The sequence below is a fragment of the Mytilus californianus genome, unplaced genomic scaffold (assembly GCF_021869535.1).
Source record: "Mytilus californianus isolate M0D057914Y unplaced genomic scaffold, xbMytCali1.0.p SCAF_7, whole genome shotgun sequence".
Classification (NCBI taxonomy): Eukaryota; Metazoa; Mollusca; class Bivalvia; order Mytilida; family Mytilidae; genus Mytilus; species Mytilus californianus.
In genome coordinates this window covers 10,702,839-10,729,973 of record NW_026262723.1, presented here as the reverse complement: position 1 = coordinate 10,729,973, position 27,135 = coordinate 10,702,839, and the positions used below count along the sequence as shown (strand labels likewise).

General features: G+C 33.6%; 2 protein-coding genes across 2 annotated transcripts in view; one reads left to right on the top strand and one right to left on the bottom strand.

The window, feature by feature from the left end:
• LOC127709689 (CD109 antigen-like) overlaps positions 1–1,540 on the bottom strand; it is a 71,182-nt gene extending 69,642 nt beyond the window's left edge. Inside the window, exon 1 of the mRNA XM_052215316.1 lies at positions 1,472–1,540. Within this exon, the coding sequence (XP_052071276.1) occupies positions 1,472–1,527 (56 nt within the window). The 5' untranslated portion in view covers positions 1,528–1,540. The remainder of the gene's footprint in view (positions 1–1,471) is intronic.
• The window catches only part of LOC127709690 (uncharacterized), a 251,157-nt gene that overhangs the window by 103,331 nt on the left and 120,691 nt on the right, over positions 1–27,135 (top strand). The gene's annotated exons all lie outside the window — the stretch shown is intronic.

Sequence of the window (27,135 nt, the reverse complement as noted above, 5' to 3'; positions counted from 1 at the left end):
TTATTTTGGTCTGATATGTCAGTTATTATAGTTTTAAGCTGGTAAAATGAACTTAATGCTTATTGGCTCAAATAGGATATACAAACAAAAGTTCCGGTTGGAGAAATGAAATCAATACGCCAATAAAGATTTTTAATTCAAAATTGTTATCATTTTATGTTGATTGGATTGCATTCACATTCATTGCTCTTAAAAATTTCACATTAAAGCATGTAATAAGAACAGAAACTAGGGTGATGATTGACAGTGGTTAATCGTCTGTGAATGCGCAGCAAAATAGCATATCTTCGTTGTTCGATATGTTATTTTATAGATAATACCAAACTTAATAAATATCAAAATCTATTTTCATTCAAACAAACGTCAAAATAAACGAACTATTTGTTTCAAGATTCAAGAAAGCTTATGTCGCATATATCCTTTGGACTTGAAATGAAGAATTCATTTATGTGTATCATAGGTTCACTTAGGTCTGCTTCATATGTTGACCAACATTAAGGCTATAAATTTCCTATGGGGATCGGTTGAAAATAAACTTTAGCAAAAGGTACGACTTTAATTTTTAAATTATAAACCTTTTTTTTTCATGTAACAACCCTTGCATTATGTAATCTCTAAATTGATATGATATTTCACAGCTGTGATATCTGTCAGGATTTCATTGAGAGATGGTTACTGAGTACAAAGACGATATTAAACCAAAGGGTTCTAAATAGTAAAGTTGGAGACATCTCTTCTAAAGGTTTATGGAAGCCTTCATGGTTTGGTTGATCTTAACTTTGTACTTGTTTGGCTTTATAACTATTTTGATCTGAGCGTCACTGATGAGTCTTATGCAGACGAAACGCGCGTCTGGCGTATTGAATTATAATCCTGGTACCTTTGATAACTATTATGTAATATCTGGAATATCTGTATTATAGATGACGAGGGATATGTTTCATTTGTCGTTACCACATTTCCGTCATGCTTTTGGCGTTTATCACATCAACAAATGTAATACCAACAGATTGTGTTCGCGTCAATAACAACACGGCGTATTCAATAAGCGGTGCAGAAAATGCATACCCCGCGTTCACTTACGTTATTGTTATAATCATTTCATATTTACTTTTTTTATTAATTCAAATGACAAATAAACAGCATGTTTGATTTAACGGGTAAATTCAAAATAGTTGGAAACCCATAAAACCTGACACAAATAACCAACTGAACGAATAGAAAACACATCTCATATTCCTGACTTAATACGAGCATTTTCTGATGAAAACGGTGGGTTTAACCTGGTTTTATAGCTCACTTAACTACTTATATCCCCATCAACTGGTTCCTATATTGACTTGTATTGTAAAAGTATCCAGTATTGGTTTGTGTACAAGGACATCATACACAATTCTATTTTATTTTTTGGGTATCGTATAGTAACGGGTGCTGATTAGGGTTTTGCAAGGGAAAATGTGTTGCTACTTACTTTTTGGCCAATACGAGCTCAACGAAAGCCAATAGCAGACATACCACAAGTCTCATGGTTACTCCTTGTGTATCTATTGAATATAACATAAAAATAAAGTACTTTTAAACAATGAATTGCGCTAAAATGTTAAACATTTTCTGTACGTCTGGCCAATGTTACAGTTGTCGTACTTGTAAGTACAGGGGTATATAAAATACAGGATTTCTGTGGAAAATAGAAGAGTAAAGGACAACGGAATAAAGAAATCCTAAGCCAGAATATCACTATCAAATAAAGCTTACCTTTTTATCTTTTATGGTATTTTGTTTAAATGCAACAATCTAGAGAATGATTATATTAGCAACAAATTGTATTTTATATATCTTTCACCTAATTTTGTATTCATATTCAGTAATTAAAATGTATTTTGGTAACATGTTTTATATATCGTAAGGAAAAACCGCTTTCGTCCAGGACAAAAATAATCATTTATAAAATGCAAAACAAAAAGTCTCGTAAAATAAGCAATGCCTGAAATACATCATTGTATACGTGACTAAAGTGCATCTTGTAATGCGATTAAGTTGTAAAAATAGTTATAGTACGAATGCAATTCTGTGGTGCATTGATGTATAAATAATCTCTTTGTGCTTGTATTCACAAGCTATATAACCCTTATATAACAATGTCATTTGGACATTTTTTGTATTATGGTAATAATACAGCTTTATTAAAAGAAAGTTTGACTTGAATAGATTTACCAGAAAACGAATGCATTATGGTTCAAACAGAAAATATTTGTTCATAAATGTCTAACTGTAAAATTCTTAACGGTCATGATAAAAGTTAAACGAAATTTATCACTTAACTGAATAATAAACTAGTTTACAATACAATAAATTAAATATTTGTTTTTAAGACATTTACTATTTACATAGAAAGTAAATATAACAAAAATACCGAACTCCAAGGAATATTTAAAACGGAAAGTCCCTAATCAAATGGCAAAATCAAAAGCTCAAACACATCAAACGAATGGATAACAACTGTCATATTCCTGACTTAGTACAGGCATTTTCTTAAGAGAAAAATTGTGGATTAAACCTGGTTTTATAGCTAGCTAAACCTCTCACTTGTAGAATTTTTACATTATGACACTCTTAATGTTTGCTATAGTTATTAAATCTTCCCTTCGTAATTTTTACGGACGCCATCACGAGTTGGTTGACCGTTATGGAATATCTGTTTCACAGATGATAGCGGATATGTTCCTAATGTCGTATCTACAATCCCGTTCCTACTATTTACTCGGTTTCTACTAACTAACATGAGCAACACGACGGGTGCCACATTTGTTTTGTTTAGCCATAACGTTGCCAGTTTATTTCTGATTTATGAGTTTGAATGTCCCTCTGGTATCCTCGCCCTCCCCCCCCCCCTCCCCCCCCCCCCCCCCTTTGTTAACTTTAACGTCATTTTTGTCTGGTGTAAAGTCGTTGCATTGTCTTGGATTTCCTTGTTGACATCATATTTTGCTTTAGGGACGACCTAACTTGTATGGGCAGACATCATCATTTTACTTGTTCTTCATGTTTTGCTCCCCACAACGAAAATATACCTATTTGGATAACATGAGGTCTAGACACATTTTATATGTACTGAAAATTTGTTTTAAATAATTCTGTTTTGGTAAGAATACTGTATTAAATAATATTTACAAAATTTGTTTAAATAAGCATATTACACTGAAAACTTGCATTTTATTGAACACGTTAATTTGCATACGCGGCTGTGCAATTCATAGATTAATTCTATTCAGCGTACATTTATAAAACACTTTGCGTTTCTTAGATTAATATTTGAGAAGTTTATAACAAATTTTGCAGTTCATTTGAAAGGTTTTTTTAGGTTACTTTGTATTAATTTTCAATGGGTAATTTGCATTTATTTGGTGATGGCTGTTACCACGTCATTGACCTAAAGGCTGAGGCTTGTGTTACATATTTTTACGTATCATCAACACTTTTTGCATCGATTATTGACATTAATTTATATTGCAATTTCATGTTTTTATAAATGATTTGCTATAAGAGTAACTTGTTGTTATTTTTCACAATACTTAACATACACATTCATTACTTACCTTTTTAAGATTATGTTTATTCATCAACATTAATGTTTTTATTGTGTAATAATATGAGTGAGTTTTCTGACATTTTCGCTGGTTGTATTTGCTAGTTTTTCATTGGACACTTATATAAATAATGTTCCTATTTTCTAGACACATTTTGTGATAATGTTTTTCGTTGTTTTGCGGATAATCGTAACGAATTAAAACATGTTGAAGTTATTTTGTCTTCTCAGACTATCCTGGTAAATCTTCGGCGCATAAAATTTCATTTTTGTTTGTTTGAAGCAATGACAAATAAAGAGACAGTCGCACGGAAGAACTAGACGTTCACGTAAACACGTACGCTAGCATGAGGACGTGTATTTTTTTCTCACAATGACTGTAATTGTAGCATTCAGAACAGACAACCTCCTCCTGAAATCCTAATAACTAAAACGTTAAATACAGATGCGACACCTTGGTCAAGATAGTTTTAATCAGAAATTATTATTTTGTGTTTTCAAGAAAATCCAGTCAAATGCATTACATAAAACAATAAGGATACGTGGTTAGATTACCAACAAGACAATTATCTACCACAGAATAAGGAAGTCAAAGTAAGCAATTAAAGGTCGCCGAACAGCTCTTCAACTATGAGCAAAACCCATTCCATATGGCTACAATGTAGCAATAATATGCCTCCACAAATAAAATATAATTTGTGAAAAAAATGAAGAACTCTAAGGTTTACAATAAAACAATAAACGAAAAATAAATATGATAGACAGCAACACACGACAACCACTGGCTAACAGGCGCCTGAATTGGGACTGGGGTTAAACATGTTTGAGAGCGCTCAGTCCTATCCTTGTCTTGTACAGTGATCTTACAGCACAACATAATACCAAACTGCACAAATCAGTAAGAAGAGATTACATGTATCTCATCAAATCGGCACCACAATGTACATAAATCAAACGGCAAAAGGACAAAGCGGGAAGCTAATGTAAATTGAAACAAAAACAATCAGGGGCGAGGTTCCTAACGTGAAACAGGTTCATTGATATATTGAATAATATTGATTTTAGGATTAATTAACCCTCCACATTTGAGACGAATAACAAAAACAACATAATAACTGTTGTTGTTTTTTAGTGTGGGTGTTGTTTGCTGTTTCAATGTCCCCTTTTATGCAGAACGAAAAACGTCAAATTAAAACCAATCCATTGTAAGCCGGTTTTTGTTTAGTTTCTTTATTATCTCTTTTCCCATTTCTTACTTCGTTGACATTGTTCACGATAAAAACAAAAATAAATTAAACAGTTCAAAAGAATGTTAGTGAATAAAAGCTTATCAAATCATCTTCTTCTTTTATTCCTATAACGTTAGCTGTATTGGAAAAAAATATGTGTAGTTTTTATCTAGCACATGACTAGGTAAGATATTGTATAATTGATCAGTGATCAGGATTTTACATATACTACTGTCACATTTTCAAGTTATATATAAAAAAAAAGATTAAAGAAATATCGGGACGCATGACCACACGGAGTAGCCTACATGATTATCATGAAATATCGGGATGCATGACCATGCAGACGGAGTAGCCTACATGATTATCATTATGATCGGGAAGCATAACCAGACAACGTAGCCTACATGAGTATCATTATTGGTTATTTGTCTTTTAACCACGAAAGTATTTCGGTATTAACAATTATCTATTATACATGTTTTGAAAAAAGTTAAATCACAAAAATACTGAACTCCGAGGAAAATCTAAAACGGAAAGTCGCTAATAAAATGGTAAAATCAAAAGCACAAACAGATCAAACGAATGGACAACAACTGTCATATTCCTGACTTGGTACAGGCATTTTGAAAATACCCTGAACATTAGGTAATATTTACTAAAAGTGAAATTATGTGTATAGATAGTATCGTCCAAAAAATGAGACCCATCTTCAACAGTATTTTAAATAAGTTAAGTTGATATTATGTTGTGTCGGGGAGAACGCTTTAATGTTCTTAGTTCAAGTGTTATTAGTCAAAATCTACATAGTCATGTGTTTGCTGAAGACATTTCATCTACAGATCTATTAAGTTTTACCAAGCTAAGTGTGTAATTTTTCAGTTTAAAAAGAAATTAAATGATATTATACTTTATAAATTTCGTGAGTTCGAAACGCTTCTGTATTTATTTATACATGTTATAATGGTGATGTTATACCGATACTTAGCTCCTATCTAAATATTAATGACAAATTCTTAAAATAAGGCTGTTGTGGTAGTTTTGATGTTGTTTGAAGTTTTACACCAAATGCAAGAAGTTTGAAACCTTAATTCAAAATATGTAAGACACATTTCAAAAATATAAATACTGTTGTCTGAAAGACTAATGTGTCATGAAAGTCTGAGAAATGTTACTGTACAGATTGGAAATAATTTGATTTTCAAATTGAAATATCATATTGCAGTAATGGAATCTGTAACGTGTTAACTCGTATTTCCATGATCCTTTGAAGCCTCCATACATTTTAAGACAAATCATATGCTCTTTCTATTACCCGTTCATTCGGAAGATATCAGTCAATGATATATAAAGTAAATGTAGGTAATACCTGTCAGCTTTGTTGCTTTATTTGCTTTTTCAACATTTTGATTATTTTAATTTTACGTATTATTCGTAACGTTCGATACAATATTTTGTCGGCCTAATAAAACGTACACATGACTATAAATGTTTATTGAAAATGATTGAAGTAACTGGAAATCTGTCGGTGATAAAAATGAGAATATGTTTTTACTGTTCAAAACGATTTATGTATATTCTACTTTAAATGTACTTTTTCAGAATAATTTTGTATGTATATAAACATATGGTACATTCTTATCTGCACTGTTGTATTTGTAATCTATTGATCAATTTACATTAACAATTAAAATATGATTGTATCAGAGAATTAAAATAATGTAGCATTTTAAGGTGTTTGTTTCAATCATTCATGTGCACCAATCTTTAAAAGGATAATCAGAATATGATAAATCTGCAATTACAGAATTTAATGCGCATGCATGAAGCATATTTCTGTTACAGACTTCGAGAGGTGCGGGAGGTGTCCGTTGTTATTCTGTGGTTTACATGTTGTAATGTACTATTATATTATGTATCTATGTATTTTTCTGCGTACTGTATTCCTGTCACGTAATGTTGTCATTTTAGCGGTATTTCTAACATTGCCATATAAGCGGGAGATTTGGCTAGCCATAAAACCAGGTTCAACTAACCATTTTTTCTAAAAAAAAGTCAGGAATATGGCAGTTGTTATCAAATAGTCTGTTTCTTTGTATGTTGGTGTTTGTTTTTGTTGCAGTTCAGTGTTTCTGCTGTTCCGTATTTTCCTCTTATACTTGATATGTTTCCCTCGGTTTTAGTTTGTAACCCAGATTTTTTTTCGCTTAATCGATTTATGACTATTAAACAGCGGTATACTACTATTGCCTTTATTCGATCACGGTTAAAATTAACCAATTTTCACAACATTTAAAAAAACACCCTACGAAAACTACAACAAAAATTCTCAGGACTGCTCACTTGAGAAAGATGAATTTAATATTATTTTAACTTTCATATTTATAAAAATTTACTTTAAGGCACTATCATTAGTGGTTACAAAAGGGGTATTCTGCCGCACTTCCAAATTTTTAAAATTCAAATAGTAGTAAGAGATGAATTTTCAAAGTTGGGTTAGTGTTAAAGTTCCAATAGGAGTAAGAGTTGAATTTCAAAGTTAAATTATGCAACACATTACAAAATTGAAAAAAACACCATAAAGACATGGGTTATTAGTAATTATATTACGATGGCTTCTTTTAAGAATGACTTTATGAGTATTAGTGCATTGGGAAAAAAGTTACCGGAACAAAATGAAGAATCGTTAAAATGGAAAAACCTTCCAACTGAGGTGTGGTATAAAATTATTTAAGTGAACGAAGTAGATGGTAAGTTTGGTCGTAAACTAATAATGAAAACAAGGGAAGGAGACATAACACGGGTGTGGGCTTGCAGTGGGTTAAACAGAGAGAATGAACCTTTGGAAGGTGCTTACGTAAGAAGTTCAGGTTTAAAAATAAGTAAAAAGTCTATACAAAAGTATTTTTCGTACGACTGAACGTTAGAATGTAAACACAGCCACACCCCTAAATAAAAGCAACAGTAGTATACCGGTGTTCAAAAGTCATAAATCGATTGAGAGAAAACAAATCCGGGTTACAAACCAAAACCGAGGGAAACACATCAACTATAAGAAGAAAAAAAACAATTGGAACACCGATGTACAAAAACAAACGCCAACACACATAGAAACGAACTATTTGATAACAACTGCCATTTTTCTGACTAGGTACAGCACATTTTAAGAAAAATGGTGGGTTGAATCAGGTTTCGTGGCATGCCAAACCTCTCGCTTTATGACAATGTTAAAGAATATCGCTAAAACACTACGTGACAGAAATACAGCACAAACACACGCAAGAACATTCATAACAGAGAAACGCAAAAACAAATAATATAATAGTCGACACAACATGCAAACTACAAAACAACAACGAACATATTCCATGAACGAAAAACACCACAGGGTATCAAAAACAGAGATGTGCTTACGTAACTAACATGCAATCTCGAACTTTACACAATTATTTTCATAGTACTCGTCCAAACAATTTTCATGACAATGATGGTATGGAAAGGCAATATTATGATTATTTGGACTACAAACGATAAGTGACACCTAGCAAATAGCCCCCAAGTGAATACCAATTAATCTTTAATCTAGCAAACACTAGATTAAAACAATATTGGTGTGAGTAACACATTTGAAAATTGAAAAAAAGAGATAGGTTATAAGTAGTAATACAGACGTGAATACAACGAACGAAAACATGCCTGGTCAATCTGGGCTGTCAACAACAACATGTATGCCAAGTGAAAGCGGTGGTGCTAAATTTGTAAAGACATATTGTGGTGCAACACTGACGGGGAAGAAGGGTGTTTGTAAAAACAAACCTAAAACAAACGGAGTGTGTGGTAAACATACAAAACAACCTACTAGTGACAATGGTGAAACGTTACAAGTCAAAAACACTGTAAAGGAACTTCGTCAGATGGCTAAGGATAAGGGTTTAACAGGGTACAGTAGGAAATCAAAGGATATGTTAAAAACTAACCACATACTTATCCTTGAAGAAGTGCATCCTTTCTTTCAAAATAAAATGTCGTCAACTCATATCGTCCAAAGTTGAAGAGAAAATAAGTACGAAGATTCTAGAGGATCTTGTTTAAGCTGCTTTCACTGTAGTTTCAATTGACAATATTGACGTATGACAGCCTCATGCATCAGCAAAAATTAATGACCCTAAAAATAGGTATACATGCTACATCTTACCAGGCTCTACAGCCTAAACAAAATGCTCTCAATATTGAATCATCTGAACCTTTTACAACAGCTAATCGGGCTTCTATGCCTTTCTTTTTTTCCAAAATTACTTTTAAAAGCTTGAAGTTACTGACCTCAGAAAAAAATGTTTGAATGCATCTCGCAAAAGAACTGTGTCAAAAATTTCAGACATGTGCGTCCATGACCTTAAGAACTATCTATCTCAATTTGAAAAAAATCAAACAGAAAAGGCTAATATTGTTTATCTTGGAGTACTAAATGGGCCATGCCACAACAAGGAAACCATTAAACACCTTTTGGAAAATACCCACAATTTACCTAGAAGGAATTAACAACACTTGCAAAGAAACGTGGTATAACCAAGTACTCTATGTTAAGAAAAGAAGATCTAGTTCAATTGGTAAGACCTGTTATTAAGATGAAATTAATGTGAATGATAGAAGAGAAGCACCGAATCGTGTATTTGGTACAGTAATTATTGAACATTTGAAGCAGCTTCATGTAGAAACGTTTTTTAAGGCGAGTAAAAGCAAAATGTCTAGTATAATTTTAGAAACACTTACTAAAAAGAAGGCTTTGAAGGTGCAACTAGTGCTTCGAGTGGAATTTGTGAAAACAAACCCTGCAACTGGTGACTGTACTTACGTTACCCCCATCTTTAGATCATCCGTTGTTATTATCACTGAAGCAACATACCTTGAAATAGAAATTGCATTCATGGTGGAAAATGTAAAAGAAAATATGGCAAAGTGCATGTGTGATACTAGTGGATGAACCAATTACAAATTCATGTGAACAAATGTACACCACTCATGGGAAGTTAATGCATAGCTTTACCAGCCAAACTTGCACAAAAGAAGGCTATTGTTAACGTAAAAAACAAGGATGATTTGTGTTTTCAATGGGCATTCTTATCGGCGTTACATCACGAAGAAGTAGACAAAAAAAGGACTAATCGGGTAAGTCAATACAAAACATGGGAACACGAGCTTAACTTTAAAGGTATTGCATTTCCAATTTCGTTGAAGTCCATTGACAAATTTGAAAGACGGAATACAGAATTTAACATTAATGTTTTTGGTTATGATGGTGTAGATATAAATGAGAATGGAGATGAAAAACTAGAAGTTTTTACTTTAAACATTTCGAAGAACACCGGGACGAAACATGTAGAACTTTTGTTTTAACTAAGACTAGCAAAAGGGGTACCCGGGTATATCACAAATTCAAAATTAACTATTGCCGGCCAGCCAAACTAGGAGATTCTCCAAGTTGGCCATTATACCAGAGGTAAAGGTAGACACTGGGTACCCCAGTATATCACAAATTTAAAACTAACTATTGCCGGCTGGCCAAACTAAGAGATTCTCTACGTGGGCCATTATACAAGAGGTAGAGGTAGGCATTGCCTATGAAATGGCCTATAACACTTATGCCCTAGACCCGTACGAGGTTGTCAGCAAAGGTTAAAGGGAGTACCTTGGTATATCACAAATTCAAAATTAACTATTGCCGACTGGCCAAACTAAGAGATTCTCCACGTGGCGCATGATACTGAAGATAGAGGTAGACATTGCCTTTACAATGGATCATAATACTTATGCCCTTGACCCGTACGAGTTTGTCAGGAAAGGATTAAATGGGGGAGTGAGTACCCCGGGATATCACAAATTTAAAATTAACTATTGCCGGCTGGCCAAACTAAGAGATTCTCCACGTGGGTCATGATACCAGAGGTACAAGTTGGCATTGCCTTTAAAATGTCCTATAGCACTTATGCCCTAGACCCGTACGAGTTTTCAGCAAAGAGTTAGGAGGGGGTTACCCGGTATATCACAAATTTTAAAATTAACTATTGCCGGCTGGCCAAACTAAGAGATTCTCTACGTTGGCCATTTTACCAGAGGTAGAATTAGGCATTGCCTTTGAAATGGTTTATAGCACTTATGCACTTGACCCGTACAAGTTTGTCAGCAAAGGATTAAAATATGGGAGGGGGTACCCCGGTATCACTAATTCAAAATTAACTATTGCCGGCTGGCCAAACTAAGAGATTATTCACGTGGGCCATGATACAGAAGATAGAGGTAGACATTGCCTTTACAATGGATCATAACACTTATGCCCTTGACCCGTACGAGTTTGTCAGCAAAGGGTTAAATGGGGGAGTGAGTACCCTGGGATATCACAAATTTAACATTAACTATTGCCGGCTGGCCAAACTAAGAGATTCTCCACGTGGGTCATGATACCAGAGGTACAAGTTGGCATTGCCTTTAAAATGTCCTATATCACTTATGCCCTAGACCCGTACGAGTTTTCAGCAAAAAGTTAGGAAGGGGTACCCCGGTATATCACAAATTCTAAATTAACTATTGCCGGCTGGCCAAACTAAGAGATTCTCTACGTGGGCCATTATACCAGAGGTAGAATTATGCCTTGCCTTTGAAATGGTTTATAGCACGTACAAGTTTGTCAGCAAAGGATTAAAATATGGGAGGGGGTATCCCGGTATCACTTATTCAAAATTAACTATTGCCGGCTGGCCAAACTAAGAGATTATTCACGTGGGCCATTATACAAGAGGTAGAAGTAGTCATTGCCTTTGAAATGGCCTATAGCACTTATGCCATAGACCCGTCCGAGTTTGTCAGCAAAGGGTAAGGGGAGTACCTTGGTATATCACAAAGTTAAATTTAACTATTGTCGGCTGGCCAAACTAAGAGATTTTCCAAGTGGGCCATGATACCAGAGGTAGAGGTAGGCATTGCCTTTAAAATGGCCTATAGCACTTATGCCCTAGCAAAGTGAAATGGGGGAGGGGGTTCCCCGGTATATCACAAATTCATAATTACCTATTGCCGGCTTGCGAAACTAAGAGATTCTCCACACCGTCCATTATACCGGAGGTAAAGGTAGGCATTGCCTTTGGAATGGCCTATGACACTTATGCCCTAGACGCATACGAGTTCGTCAGCAAAAGGCAAGGGGAATACCTTGATATATCACAAAGTAAAAATTAACTATTGATGGCTGGCCAAACTAAGATATTCTCCACGTGGGCCATGATACAAAAGATAGAGGTAGACATTGCCTTTACAATGTCCAATAACACTCATGCCCTTGTCCCTTACGAGTTTGTCAACAAAGGGTTAAATGGGGGAGTTGGTACCCCGGTATATCACAAATTTAAAATTAACTATTGCCGGCTGGCCAAACTAAGAAATTCTCCACGTGGGTCATGATACCAGCGGTAGAGGTTGACATTGCCTTTAAAATGGCATATAGCACTTATGCTCTAGACCCGTACGAGTTTGTCAGCAAAGGGTTAAATATCGGAGGGGGTATCCTGGTATCACAGATTTAAAATTAACTATTGCTGGCTGGCTAAACTAAGATATTCTTCACGTGGGCCATGAAACAATAGGTAGAAGAAGGCATTGCCTTTAAAATGGCCTATAGCACTTATGCCCTAGACCCGTATGATTTTGTCAGCAAAGGAGGAGAGGAGTACCTTGGTAAATCACAGCGTCAAAATTTCTTGACAGCTGGCCAAATTAAAAGATTCTCCACGTAAGCTATGATACCAGAGGTAGAGGTAGAAATTGCCTTTTAACTGGTCTATATAGATTATGCCAAACTAAGAGATTCTTCACGTGGGTCATTATACCAGAGGTAGAGGTAGGCATGGCGTATAAAATGGCCTATGACACGTATGCCCTAGACGCGTACGAGTTTGTAAGCGTAGGGTGGGGGAGGGGGTACCTCTGTATATCACATAGTGAAAATTAAGTATTGCCGGCTGGCCAAATTTGGAGATTTTCCACGTGGCCCATTATACCAGAGGTTGAGGTAGGCATGGCCTCTAAAATGGCCTATGGCACTTATACCCTAGACCCGTACGAGTTTGTCAGCATAGTATGGGGAGGGAGTACCTTGGTGTATCACATTCAAAATTAAATATTGCCGGCTGGCCAAAGTGGGTAGGCATGGCCTTTAAATTGGCCCATAGCACTTATTTGTTAAAGTAGCATTCATTTTTAAATGCTGAGGATAATTTTCGTGAGCTGAGATACAGATCTTTACCTTGTTTTTAACTAAATCTCTTACATCCGTTGCGTTTGAGATAATCAACTTTTATCTCGCGAAGTGTATATTTAATTGCTTGCTCCTCAAATCGATAAGGTGTCCATCTTGATCAGTTAGATAAGTGTGCATACGACTGATAACCTTAAATGTAACTGAAACACTTCAAGGGGTTAACGTTTTTAGGGATTAGGGTACAAGGCGAAAAATTTGGAATAAATCTGTAGATGATGGGTTGTTGTGATCAATTTTCAGAACTACCATCAATGATATCACTAATTTTTTTAAAAAAATTTCAAATGTGTATCATAATTTATTGATAGTTTTGACATTTGTCAGTTTGATACAAAAACATACCGGTACCCGATCCCGGCCTCGTTAACCATTAGTAGTATATAACAGTTTGGTTAGTACTTATTAATTAACTTATTTTTGATATATATACATTTCTAAATTATAATATATCCAAAAAATACATATATATCAATATAGACTGATCCGTATATTTGAAAAAGAAGAGAAAAAAAAATAAAAATCACAGAAATTTGGAATTTTGGCAAAAGCAAAAAAAAAAAAAAAAAATGTCTTACTTACAGCATTCATTACGTGCCACAAGGTTTTTTTTCTTTTGGTATATATTTGTACAAGCAACTATGAGGAACATAAACGCAGATATAAACATAGACAAAACAACAAACATACATATAAACCAACATATAACAATATTAAATGATATCACTATTCACTAAAATGCTGTTGACACTCATTATGTTTACAATGTTTTCACCTTCTATGTAATCGTATGTAGCCTTGTTGTATGTGCATTTATTTTCCTTAAGCACCGTGTTTATGTTGTTGTTTACATTAAAGTCTACTTAATAGTTGTTGGCTAAAGTTGCTCTCAGAGAACTACTTTTGGTACCGAGAAAATTTTGGCTTAATATTTGCTAGGTTCTATCTGTCGTTGAATTTTATTTGTGATGTTGTCGATGTCGTAAGAAGTGGTTTTTTAAACTCTTTAGTAAAGTTTCGTGTTAATCCAATATCGTCTATTCGGGGTTCATAGTTGCTTGCTCGGATATTTTGTTTGACCTCATGCATTTCCTATGCAAGTGCATCACTCTATTTATGATTAGAAATCTCAATAGGAGTCAATTATTTATAGTGTTAACGCTGTTGAACAGTGTTTAATAGTTTTGAATGCTGTTGAACAGGATTGATCAGTGTTTAACGGTTTTGAAAGGTCTCTAGCCTTTGAATTTGAATATATATCTCAAGAATATCCCTTCAAGTCACGGAGCCATTTCATGATGATATTTGCCGGTTGCAAAGCCATCTTTAAGTGTCTGAGACATTTGTAATGATTTGGTCTACAAAGGTTATTGCAATTATTTTCCTGTGTTACACACACACACACTATTCAATAGGCTTACCTATACGACATCGATAGCAAATCACCTCTCTCCGGTCATTTATCTTATTATTACAATAAAAAATTTCTCCCCCCCCTTTTTTATCGATCTGAGTTGATATTCCTTGGATCACGTTTTTCAAACCTATCTCATACCGTGAAATGTCTATATAGTTTCTGTCTATAATATAGATGCAGAGTCTGAAATTAAACTAGTATTAAAATCATCAAGAAAATGTTCTGTACTTCTCCATTTAATTTATACTCTGTAGAAGTCATCTAATTTTCATCTTTTCTTTCCATTTGATTTTAGGCTGGTGAGATCAAGGGAGACAAACCCATGTGGCTCGGACCAATACCGATTGCAAAAGCTGACCAAACTCTCCACTACAGTGGTCTCGATCAATATGATCTAGATTCTTGGTGTCTTGTTGGAAGAGACAAATAAAGTTGGTGTATTCTCGAATGGTCTGTCGGGGTAGTTTCAGATAATTTTGTGAGAGATATACCGAGTCGACATAGTTGTGCTGTCCACAAACATATGCAACATTTACACTTCTTTTGTTTTCCCAACAATGATTTCTCAAATACAACCAATTTTCTGCCACATATCAAGTTCGCGTGGATCAGGTACATCTTTGGCTTATTAAAAGAAATGGGAATCAATGCCATTCGGCTGTCTCGGAGGTGGTAAATGTATACTGTTCACCAAATCAGGTAGCAAATAGGAACACTTGTTTTTTTATAAAGATGAGATGATAATTGTCTTCTTTAGAAAATTCTTTGTCCAAACCAGTCCTCAAGAGTTGGTTGATCGGTTGTTGTAGCGATTTTTCAAATACATACAAACCCAAATCCATCCAATCTGATTGAAGGAGAAGATTTCAGCAATTTCTTTGCTGCTTCCTGCTGTCCAAATCATAAATCCTCTGCGGTCTATCGACATGATCTCCGTTATTATAAAAACAAGGATTCATTCATACGAAATTATATGTGTGACAAAAAATGTCAAGTGAACTAAATCGTATCACCAATCTTATAGTTAGAGGGGGAAAATAGGAGTATTGTTAAACCTCTTGTTGGAACCTCTATGCAACATTCAAATTTAGTTTGGGTGACATAGTGTAAATCATCAGAAAGACATGTTTGAAAAGGGATACAAAACAAGTTGAACCGAAGAAGAGTTCACTATTTCCTGAATGATAAGTACTCAGCCACCGACCTACTATCTCAAATATTTCAACGATGAATAAATCCAAGGATCCTTTTATAAGTCTGAACCTCAGAAGACTTATACAGATATATACCACATCGAATGAATATTGCGAAGTAGACCCCGGAATTGAGAAAATGATTTCTATGACATATTGGTATATTATCCCGCGATATTCAACTCATGGATCAAACCATCGGATTTTGTAAAGATTTATATTTGTTTTTGTCTTGACATTTAACATCATTAAACAAATAACTTTAAACTGTCCAGGTTTTCCTTGGTTTTTCTCTTTCACCACCAATATCCCATTAGTGCATCGGTTTTTTTGTTGCAAAGTGAAGTCAGAATTGTCCACTTTGCTCTCGATTTGTTTGTAAGTTCTTTAATGTGTTGATTGTATTTTTTTCAAAATTTTTATTGTTTTTTTTTTAAACTTCTCTTCATACGAGTCATTCCTATTATTTGTAGTAAACAGCTCTGCAATCATATACATTAAAAAATCATTGTCATTATATCTGAACTACTTAAATTCCCATCAATAAACGTATTTAGTAGTTGTATGTATCTGTTGTACCGCAGTTAAATTACAAATTAATTTATCAGCTTTTTCGGGATATTCAGAATATTCTTCCTCTACACACCGGTAACTTTTACAGAATTTAGATGCTCAGACTTTGGATTAGCAAGTTCATCTTATTAGACGTCTGATATAATTTTTGAAACCAATTGTTTTACTTTTATGATCATGATTTATAGTTTATATGTTGTGCTTCTTTAATACTTATTTTTAACTTTGTAATATTCATAAGCTAATGTATGAATTATATCGGTCAATATGTAATATTTAGTCGACAAACCAACCTTGTGAATGTCGTCAGTAAAGTGAAGATGACTCCTACTAATATTCGTGGATTTGTATATTTCCAGTTGTGATTCTAGTTCTGGTTTTTATTCTTTAAAAGTAATATTTATCATAATCACATTTTCTTTTGCTTTCTTCGTAATTTCACCATCTACCATGTAGGCGTACATTATGGCCCTTCAACCAACAAGCTCGGTCAGTATTTTACCCGGAGTTCATATTTAAAAATGCCAATTACTATTTTGTTAACACCAGTTGCACTTCCTGATAAATGATTATTTTGGATAATTAGAAGTATCAAATTTGTTTTGAACATCTAGGGATATATCCTTGTAAAAACCATCCGTTTGAATATCAGGGCTAAACTATCTGTATCAGTAAACACATGCTTAGACTTGTTGTCATTGACCAATTACACACCGACTCTCTTGCAAATATGTTCCATAGATTTTTAAAACATGTTGTAAATCATCATTTTTTTTCTCATATTTTACATGTCTTTAGATCTAAGACCTATATATAAAACTATACATTTATTAAGAAAGAGGCATTGAACAAAACTAATTATACTATGAACCTAGTCAATTTCATTTCTTCTCGTGATAAATATTGTTTAAGATTTCTATAATGGAGCACATACTTTGTACAGTTATTTATGTTGGTATTAGTTTGACAACCTTATTAATCTCAACATTTTCTGGTGCTATTGAATAGTCAGTATGTGGTTCATAAAGTTTGTTTTTATATTCAAACTATGTATTTATAATTGTTATCATCTGCACAGTTTAACCTGTGGATCTACCCAATCAAAATCTCCTTTAGGTAAAGATTGTGACATAGCCCGTCCACAAACAATTGTAATTAGCATTCAAATAAGATGGGTATTTAGTTACTTGTGTATTATCATTATCATCCATATATGAATTGTAAGCTTCACCATGTCATCAAATCAAATCCTGCTCTGGTTGATTTTTTAAACATAAGCACCATATCTGGATCCGAAAGCAATTCCAATTTAACTTTAGTAATTTTAAGACCTGCATCATCATAAGCTTATCCTAGTGGTGTGTAATACCACATGGGATATAATTTAAAATTTAAAATTTCCTTTACAAACATCCCTCACATCTTCCATTTCCATAATAACACATCAGATTTTAGATAAAGATTGTGGTAAACTCCTCCCCCCCCCCCCCCCCCCCCCCCCCCAAAAAAAAGACTTGCACTATTGCCGGCTGGCCATACTAATAGATTCTCCACATCATAAAGAATGATACGAGAGTACGCAATATTTAAAAACATTATTAAACTACATAACTAAATCATGGCAAAAAAAAACCAACATCACTATTAGTCGAGTGACATTAACCATAAAATTTCATTTTTAATACATCCACCTAACATACGGCTTAATCATATACCATTTGAAAACATATCATCTGTGAGTTCTTTTTTACCCGGTCGTCAAATATTCGTACGGTGCAATTTCTGTTAAATCATGATGAAAGGTCAAGGACGGACAATTTCTTTTTTTTTCCAAGACGTCACCATTTTTGCATATTCTGTCTTCCAAATAATACAATTATGTGTTGAAATATGTAAAACATTTAGAACAGAGACTATTGGTTAATTATCAAACGCACTTCACGATATTATTGACGTATTTTTAATAGATAGCGCTCTTTTCCAGAAATTCTAGTTAAAATAATAAAAATGAGTGAAAACCAAATTATTTGTCAATGATTCAATTGTTAATCACCATAAAACTAATTAATCTATTTCATTTAGTGCTGAGGACGTTTTTTAACTCATTAAATTACTGCAATCAGATTTCTTGCTAATTACACAGCCAATCATAACAACCAATACAGTTGACCAAAATACCGACATCAACAGATAACTGTTAAGCTGTTCTACGTTAAAAAATATGTATGTAGTCAATATTTGGTTGAAGAAACACATTTAGAAAAAAATACAAAAATGTTTGCAGAAAATAACACGCGGGATTCGTGCTTTAAAGAAACTTTAGGGAGCTAAACTTTGATATTTCAATATGTAGTTTATTTACCAGCCTGTTAACAACTCTTCTGTTGTTTTTTTTTTGTTATTGTGTTTGTAATTTCGTGATTATCATTAAAAGAAATAAAGTACTTTGTATATGCATATTAAGCTAGTCCCCAAACAATAAATTCATCAGTAGATAAATACATGGTAAATAAGTTGATAAATGAAAAGATGACTTTGAAATATTTCTTTTATAAAATTATAATTTGTTTTTCTTGGTTGCTTCAACAGCATCGTGCATTGACGAAAAAAGTGAAAACTTTTATATTCAAACACTGTTAATGTTCTTTGTGTCAGTCCCGAAGTAGGAAACCTTATCTAAATACGTAATTTTCTGTAGGAAACCTTATCCAAATACGTAATTTTCTTGTAAAAAAAATTGACATGTTGCAGTTACACGCAGTTGCATGTTGTATTTGGCAAAACCTTTCGAAAGTTTGGGTCCTCAATGCCCTTCAATTAACTTCTTACTTTATTTGGCCTTTTAAACTTTTTAATTCGAGTGTCACTATGTCGTCTTTTGTCGCCAAAACGCGCGTCTTGGGTACACAATTTAAGTCTGGTGTCTATAATTATAAATTAACTGTTTGCAAAACAATGTATTTTTTGAAGTACTACAGATTTTCTACCCCGGGAATAGATAACCTTTAGTTAGCTGTATTTGGCAAAACCTTTCGGAATTTGGGGACCTCAATGATCCTCAACTTCGTGCTTTATTTAGCCTTTTTTATATTGTTTTATTCAAGCGTCACGATTGTGTCTGTTGTAGACGAAACGCGCGTCTTGCATAAAACATTTTAAGCCTGGTATCTATGCGGAGTTTATGTACATCATCTTACAGTCTATATCTTTTTGTTTGAACATATGCTGCAGTTACAGTTGCATGTTGTAATTGTCAAAACCTGTCAAAATTTTGGATCCTCAATGCTCTTCAACTTCTTACTTTATTTGGCTTTTTAAACTTTTTAATTCGAGCGTCACTATTGCTTCTTTTGTAGCCAAAACGTGCGTCTGGCGTACACAATTTAAGTCTGGTGTCTATAATTATAAATTAACTGTTTGCAAAACAATGCATTTTTCGAAATACTACAGATTTTCTAACCCGGGAATGGATAACATTAGCTGTATTTGGCGAAACCTATGCGTCTGGCATAAATAAAGGCAACAGTAGTATACTGCTGTTCAATAGTCATAAATCGATTTAATTGGTACAAATCCTGGTCACAAACCAAAACCGATGAAATACATCAACTGTAATAGGAAAACATCGGAACAACATAAACACTGAACTGCTACAAAAACAAACGCCAACATACATAGAAACGGACTATTTGATAACAACTGCCATATTCTTGACTTGGTACAGGACATTTTAAGACAAAATGGTGGGTTGAACCTGGTTTTATGGCTAGCCAAACCTCCCGCTTATATGGCAATGTAAAGAAATACCGCTAAAATGACAACATTACGTGACAGGAATACAGTACAGATAAACGCAAGAACACTCAGGACAGAGAAAAACATAAATAAATAATATAATAGCACATTAAAACATTTCAAGCCTGGTATCTATGAGGAGTTTATATACATCATCTTACAGTCTATATTTTTTTATTAGAACATTCTATCAATTCGCAACAATTATAGTTATAATTAGACTGTCTAAATAGCAAATATTTAAATGTTGAATAAAAGTTATAACGAAATAAATTATTGTGATAGTGTCACACCAATAATTTAACCAATCATCACCAAGAACTTTTTGTAAAAGTAGACAACCTCTAACAAGACATAGTATTTTTTTATATTCAATTTGCTGCGCTAAGCCCTCTGTTGTTGAACTGGCAGCAATTGTATGGCTATTTTCACACTTTATTTTTATACTAGAGGTTATTTCTGTTCGTGTTGTTTTTCTAATCATAAAAGTCGGGTAAGTAAATTGTTCAAAACTGCATTATAAAGAAAACCCCTAAAACTTGTCCAAGCAATAACATGAATAAGTTAAATCCTTTCTATTCTTTTACATTTCAATGCTTTGCAGGCTATAAACTGTTCGTTTGGTTTTCTAATGGTGCGAAGATCTCATAACTGCAAATAGTTTATGGTATTACACAATATCAATTTTCTGTCGTTTTTTTTATAAAACAGCTAATATATAGTATGTAATAATGAAATAACAAAAAAACAAATAGTCATCTTTGTGATAGTAAAGCGCGTTGCAAACAGTAGTAATCGAATATTCAACAAGAATAAACTTCTTAATATGTTTTTCACTTATGACATCGATAAAACATACTTTTACTGTATATATCTTGTATATTCCATTAGTACTTTTATGACCATTTTATTTAAATTTAGAAAATTACTTTCTCCTGATATTGACAACAATCGATGTGTTATCTAACCAATGAAAAGCAAAATGATTCCTATTTGCAGATGGTGGTATTTAGGGCAACTACAAAAGCTTCCTTAGAAGGCTGATTCCTGACCAATATGATATTAATTGCAGATTAAAATGACGAAAGCACATCGCTTCACCTATAAACGATAAATTAATTTTATTTTTGAAATATAAATATTGATTCCTGAAGAAATAGTTTAATGTTTTAAGCGCAATTTTATCATTTTGGAAGTATTTTTTAAGAGTTGCATTTTCTGCAAATATTGCGCAATTAATATTTTAATATGTATTTGATTTGGAATTATGGTAGGTATTCTGTTCTATTATGTCCATATGAGTTTTACAGAAAAAACAACAAGAACCATCAAAAGGCATTTTGTTTAATTCTTGTGAAATTTGGGAATGTCCCTTGATGACCTTTGACCTTGATTTAACAAACATTGCACCGTACGAATTATTGACGACCGGGCAAAACAGAAAGTACAGATAATAAGCTTTCGAATGATGTATAATTTAGCCATATGTTAGGTGGGTGCATTAAAGTCGTTAACTAAGCGTCTTTTTGAGAAATGTCACTCGCCTATATGCTTAAGGAGGAAGATGATGAGTTTTCGAGGGAATACGTGTTGGAAGAGAAGGACAAAGAACAAAATTGTGAAGCATTTAAGTGGAAGGATCTCTCGAATTGATTTTTTTTTCATAAAAGTTTGAATTTTGAAGAAGTTGAGGGTAAGTCTGGGATGAACAAGATTCTGACAGTTAAAGACCAAATTGGAGAACATTGTAAGTATTGGATTTACTGGGTAAGCATTGTGTAACAAGGAAACAAACTTGAAAGGGGCATACATGAAAAGTGACGGTTTACATTTGGCAAAACAAAAGAAGGAATATTTTTTCTTTTACACTGGTTAGAAACCAAGGATATAGGTTTTAAAAGAAAGAAGAAAATTTGTAATCCAAACACTTGGATCAAAAATTAAAGTAGAACCAATATTTGAAGTAATTGAATGCGTAAAAAAACAGTTTTTTATTAAGTGCTACGAGTAAATAAAACATGACATCAATATTTAAAATAACAAACACCGTCTATAAAAATAGTGTTTGTAATGAAATAAATCAGTGCAAAGAAAAAAGTGGAATGGCTACCATTAAAAAAGTTGAACAAGAAGTATAATGGAAAACTACACAAATGTTTAGATGATTTTAATTCAGATTTAAATTTTCAAGGTTACTCAAGGAGATTAATAAATTTGAGAAATTAGACATGATCTCAGTATAAAACGTTTTTGTTATAAGAAGGTAGATGAAGCATACTCCTTCAGAATATCGAAAAGTAAAGGATCAGACGAATGCTAGTAGATCTTTTATTTGTAACCAATAATGAGAGTCAACACTACTGTTAGATCGAGACCTTTGTCTCAAATTTAGGATCACATGTATCAACGCATGGACATAACAATTTTTGGTGTCGACACTGTGTAAGTCAATTCACCAGACAAGACATCTTAGAAAAACACAGCAAGTACTACAGTCAACATGAGTCTGTAGAAACAGAATTATCAGAGCAAGGTATATATATCAAATTTGTAAATTGCAATTGCACGTTGAGGATTCATGCCAACCAAATCCATCCGGGCCGTATACAAATGCTTGAGAATGAAGAATGAAGGCTATGTATCTTTCGATTCAAGTGTTACATTGTAATATATGCGTTTGAGAATTAAAAACTAATAAAGTTCGCGACCATGCCCGTTTATCTGATGAATTTCATATCAAACACAGATGAGATTTGTTTGGCCAGCCGGCAATAGTTAATTTTTACTTTGTGATATACAGTCAAACCTGTATAAAGCAGTCAATCTTGTGGAGTGTCGAAAGTGACCGCTCAAGAGAGGTGACCTTTGAAAGGAGGTTCCGTAAAAATAAATTGTTTCCGAGATCGACTGAGGTCGGGATTTGGGCAAATTGTTTTAGTCTTTTCAATCGGTAGAGTTATGATTCTTGCGTCAGTGAATAAGAAATGGCGGATTCCGGTGCTGTTAACGTGAAGAAAACTTTAAAATGATCATTGTTAAAAGTTGAAATGAAGATGTCGTGCAACAAATAGCTGATTTTAGTTAAATTGTATAGGGAAAATGTTTTGGAGGGTTTGAAGGTAACCGTTAGAGGCTAGTGACCGCAGAAACGAGGACACCATAAAGGGTACTCCCCCAACCCTATGCTGACAAACTCGTATGGGTCTAGGGAATAAGTGCTATGAGCCATTTAAGAGGCCTATCTCTACCTCCGGTATAATGGCCCACGTGGAGAATCTCCTAGTTTGGCCAGCCGGCGATACTTAATTTTCACTATGTGATATACCGAGGTACATCCCCCTCCCCAACCCTATGCTGACAATATCGTACGGGTCTAGGGCCTTTCAGATGCCATGCCTACCTCTGAATGGAATGGCCTGATAATGTTGAGATTAAAGACTCTGATTGATCTCCGTAGTTTTGAAAAATGATATGTGATTGAAATAGTAACTGATAGTTTTTATTTTTCATTTTTTTTTTCATTAACTGTAAATCATCTTGTTTGTATGATCTGTTCAAAATGGAAGATATACGATCGTATTTATTGCATGTTGTACTTTTGAGATGGGTCTATATTTGCAGAAACGAAGAGATTATGGAATGCCCATATGAAAATTAATTCCCTTTGATTCCTTTTAGTGTACGTGTAAATTATATTTGTTAAATCACTAATGTCAAATGTTTAAACACTTCGAGAAGTCAGAGATGATAACTATTTATAAGAACCGTATTTATATGGATTGTTTGAACGAGTGTATGTCCCATTTTGAAGAAGCATGGCATCACTTTTGTTCAATTTCTTTATTTACAGTAATCGCTTAATTTCTATATTTAATCATCCTTTTATTTATTGTAGTTTCATTTTAAAATATTTCACTAATCACATGATTTTTAATGAATCGTTTCTTAGTTTTATGTGTATTGAGGCATTAACCTTTATTAACTTTTATTTTAAATGGTTTTAAAGACTCAGACCTTGCAAAAGACACCTATTGATTTAAGACTTTATATTGATATAAATAGCGGAACCATATTGGATATTTACAGCAACATGTTATTTTATTGTCACAATCTATTAATTAACCACACCACTTCATCGAACGCGGTCTAATCTCATGAATATTATTGACGGCTAGCTATAGCCTCATGAATATTAACGCCGGCTAGCTTCACACTAGTCAACATAAGAACAAACTATAAAAAATAGTTGCAAAAGGCTTAACTCATCAGATCGATACAAATCAGTTACACTTCAATCAAAATCACAGACCGGACGTGGCAGGGTATTTATCCATCCCTCATCCCTAACAACAAAAAAGACACTGAGTCCAGATCTGAGAGTACTCGCAGTTACTGTCAGCTAGTTCAAAGCCAGTAACAACTAATTAAATAAATCATGTATCTAAGACTAAAACATGAATCAGTACGCATTAAACATCCCATGGATTTAGTGTAAAGACGTCGTTAACAACCAGAGATAAAACATGACCTTGTGCAAAGCCAAAATATAGGTATCGACAGATTGTAGTATTGTGAAAGTACATATGTGTATAACAATAATATTCAGTTTGATTTTAATTTACTGATAACAAAATCAATATCTAAACCAATAAAAACAATATTCAAAGATTTAATTACAGTGTTGAATCGGTAAACCTTTAGAATAAATTTATTTAAAGGATTGATAAGTTTACCTGGATCGTATCTAAATTTCCGGTCTCGATTAACAACATCACCGTAAAATTTAGGATGTGCTACTCCGTTTGAAATAAGTTTTCTACAGGTACAGCCAAACTTTCAAACCAAATCTTAACATCTTCGGAAGAATTAAGTGAAGGTTTTCAGTAATTTGTAATAACGAAATCCCTGACTCAATAATTTGCTAGTAATTACATAGATTACGCCCATTGAATCCAAAACGTCACTACAGAGACGGGTATAGCAAACTAGTTGGGATATAAAACACCGTAATACGGTGCCAAAGGAACATCACCGTCCAAAAATGAAAATTAATAATAGGGGGAAAAAAACATTCCTTGTAATTTGTCGTAATTTTTTGTGTACAGTTTCTGGTGTAACACTGAACTATCTAAATCTAGGAAATGACAGCTATTGCTGTTAATATTTGATTGATTCAAATAAGTTCCTTTGGGTAAATTTCAGCAGTATATTTAGAGAATTCTTGATTATTTAATGAAAATATATCATCAAGAAAACGGTAAGTGTTGTTGAATTGATCAATTAAATGAAATTTACTGAGTTTGTCCACAAACTGTGATTCATAACAGTAAAAGAATAAGTCTGCTATTAAAGTGGTGCAATTGGTGCCCATGAGAATACCTACAACCTGTCGATAAATTCTGTTGCCTAAACGTACATTAATGCTGTCAAGGAAAACAATTACGGCTTTAGTCATCTCATCACACCTCCAGTAAGTATATCTAGCAAATCATCCTTTCTTATTTTAGGAAAAGGCTTTCTATGATTGTTTCGATTGTCTTATTTTTGTTTATCAAATTAAGCTGTTATTTCAGTTTTCATATCATCTACAAAATATGTACAAATATCTATTTCCTTTTTTATCAGTCAGTGAGGGTTGATGATCAAGTTGTGACGAATGTAGACTCAAACATCAACAAGTATTCAAAATGTATAGTAGTTATCAATACTATGTTGTCCACCAATATTTGTGCCAAGAACTTTGGAAATTTAAAAACTTTTGTTCATTTTCCTTCCGAGGAAAATGATTTTTATTGTTTAAAGTAGTGTGTATCTTTCCAAGTTGACTTGCATGTTTCTCCCATGCTACTTTATATATTTTGTGTTTATCATTATTATTAGTATTATCGATTAGTGTATCACTTAAAAATTTCTTTTCCCATGCAGTTGAAAATGTGGGTGTTATCGAGATTATTATGTCCGAGTACAGACTTATCTTTATTGGATATATCTAGGGAAAATGGTGACTTCGTTTTCCACTGATTGATATGGTGTGCGCCTAAAGTTCGGATCTCAGTATTAAAATTATTAACGACTACATAATTTTAGCTATGTGCACGACTAACGGTTTTTGTTTTCTCAGAGGGACGCTCCACCTGAAAACGAGTTACTATTTCAGTAGGTGTGAATTGTCCCTCTGTCTCTTTTAAATTCCATTCGCCAAATTTGTGTCGACCAAGTCTCTTTTTTACCTCTCGATGTGTTTGAAGAACCGCTTTTGACCTTTGAACGGTCAATCCAGTGTTGTGCTTGCTACAATGGTTCTTAACAAATTGATTTTTTTTAGCTTCATTCGTTTGATCTGTTTTATCATGTCAGATGAAGGAATGAACATCGCTCAACAAAACGCGAAAAGAACGTCCGTTAGTATTAACCTGAACAATATTTTTTCTAGCTTACAGTCGGGTAGCATCTCAATTTTTAGTCGTCTGTTTATCATTAGAATGCTCTGATTTATCAGAAAACGCAATTCCTCTATTCACAGTACGATGACGTTCTTATTTTTCTTGCTGATGGCTTTTATCAGAAGAATGAAATTTCACGTCGTCTGCATCCCAAGACATATTAAAGTTAGTGAACTGACTGTTTGTATGGGTGTTAGAAAAATTATACGTAAATGGAAGATCACCAGACACATTTGATGGCACAGTAAATATTTGTATTGGCAAACCTTGCTGCGGATGTTTCGAAAAGAAATTTGGCGAATTTCCTCTCCTCTCTTTTTCTGTGACCTATGATTGTTAACTTCTACGTCATTTAATCTCTGGAGGAGAGTTACTTAATTGGTTATCATACCACATCTTCTTATTTTATATACGACATACCGAGTACGCATTCTGACGAAGTTTAAACATTGACGTATGGTGACTTGGAAATATAAAGAATCTATAGGTGTAAACAGACAGACATATTTTATTTACGGACACTGTATGAATTGACACCTTAGTCTTATCCACAAGGTGTAAATATGTGGATTTGTACAACCACAAACCAGAGCG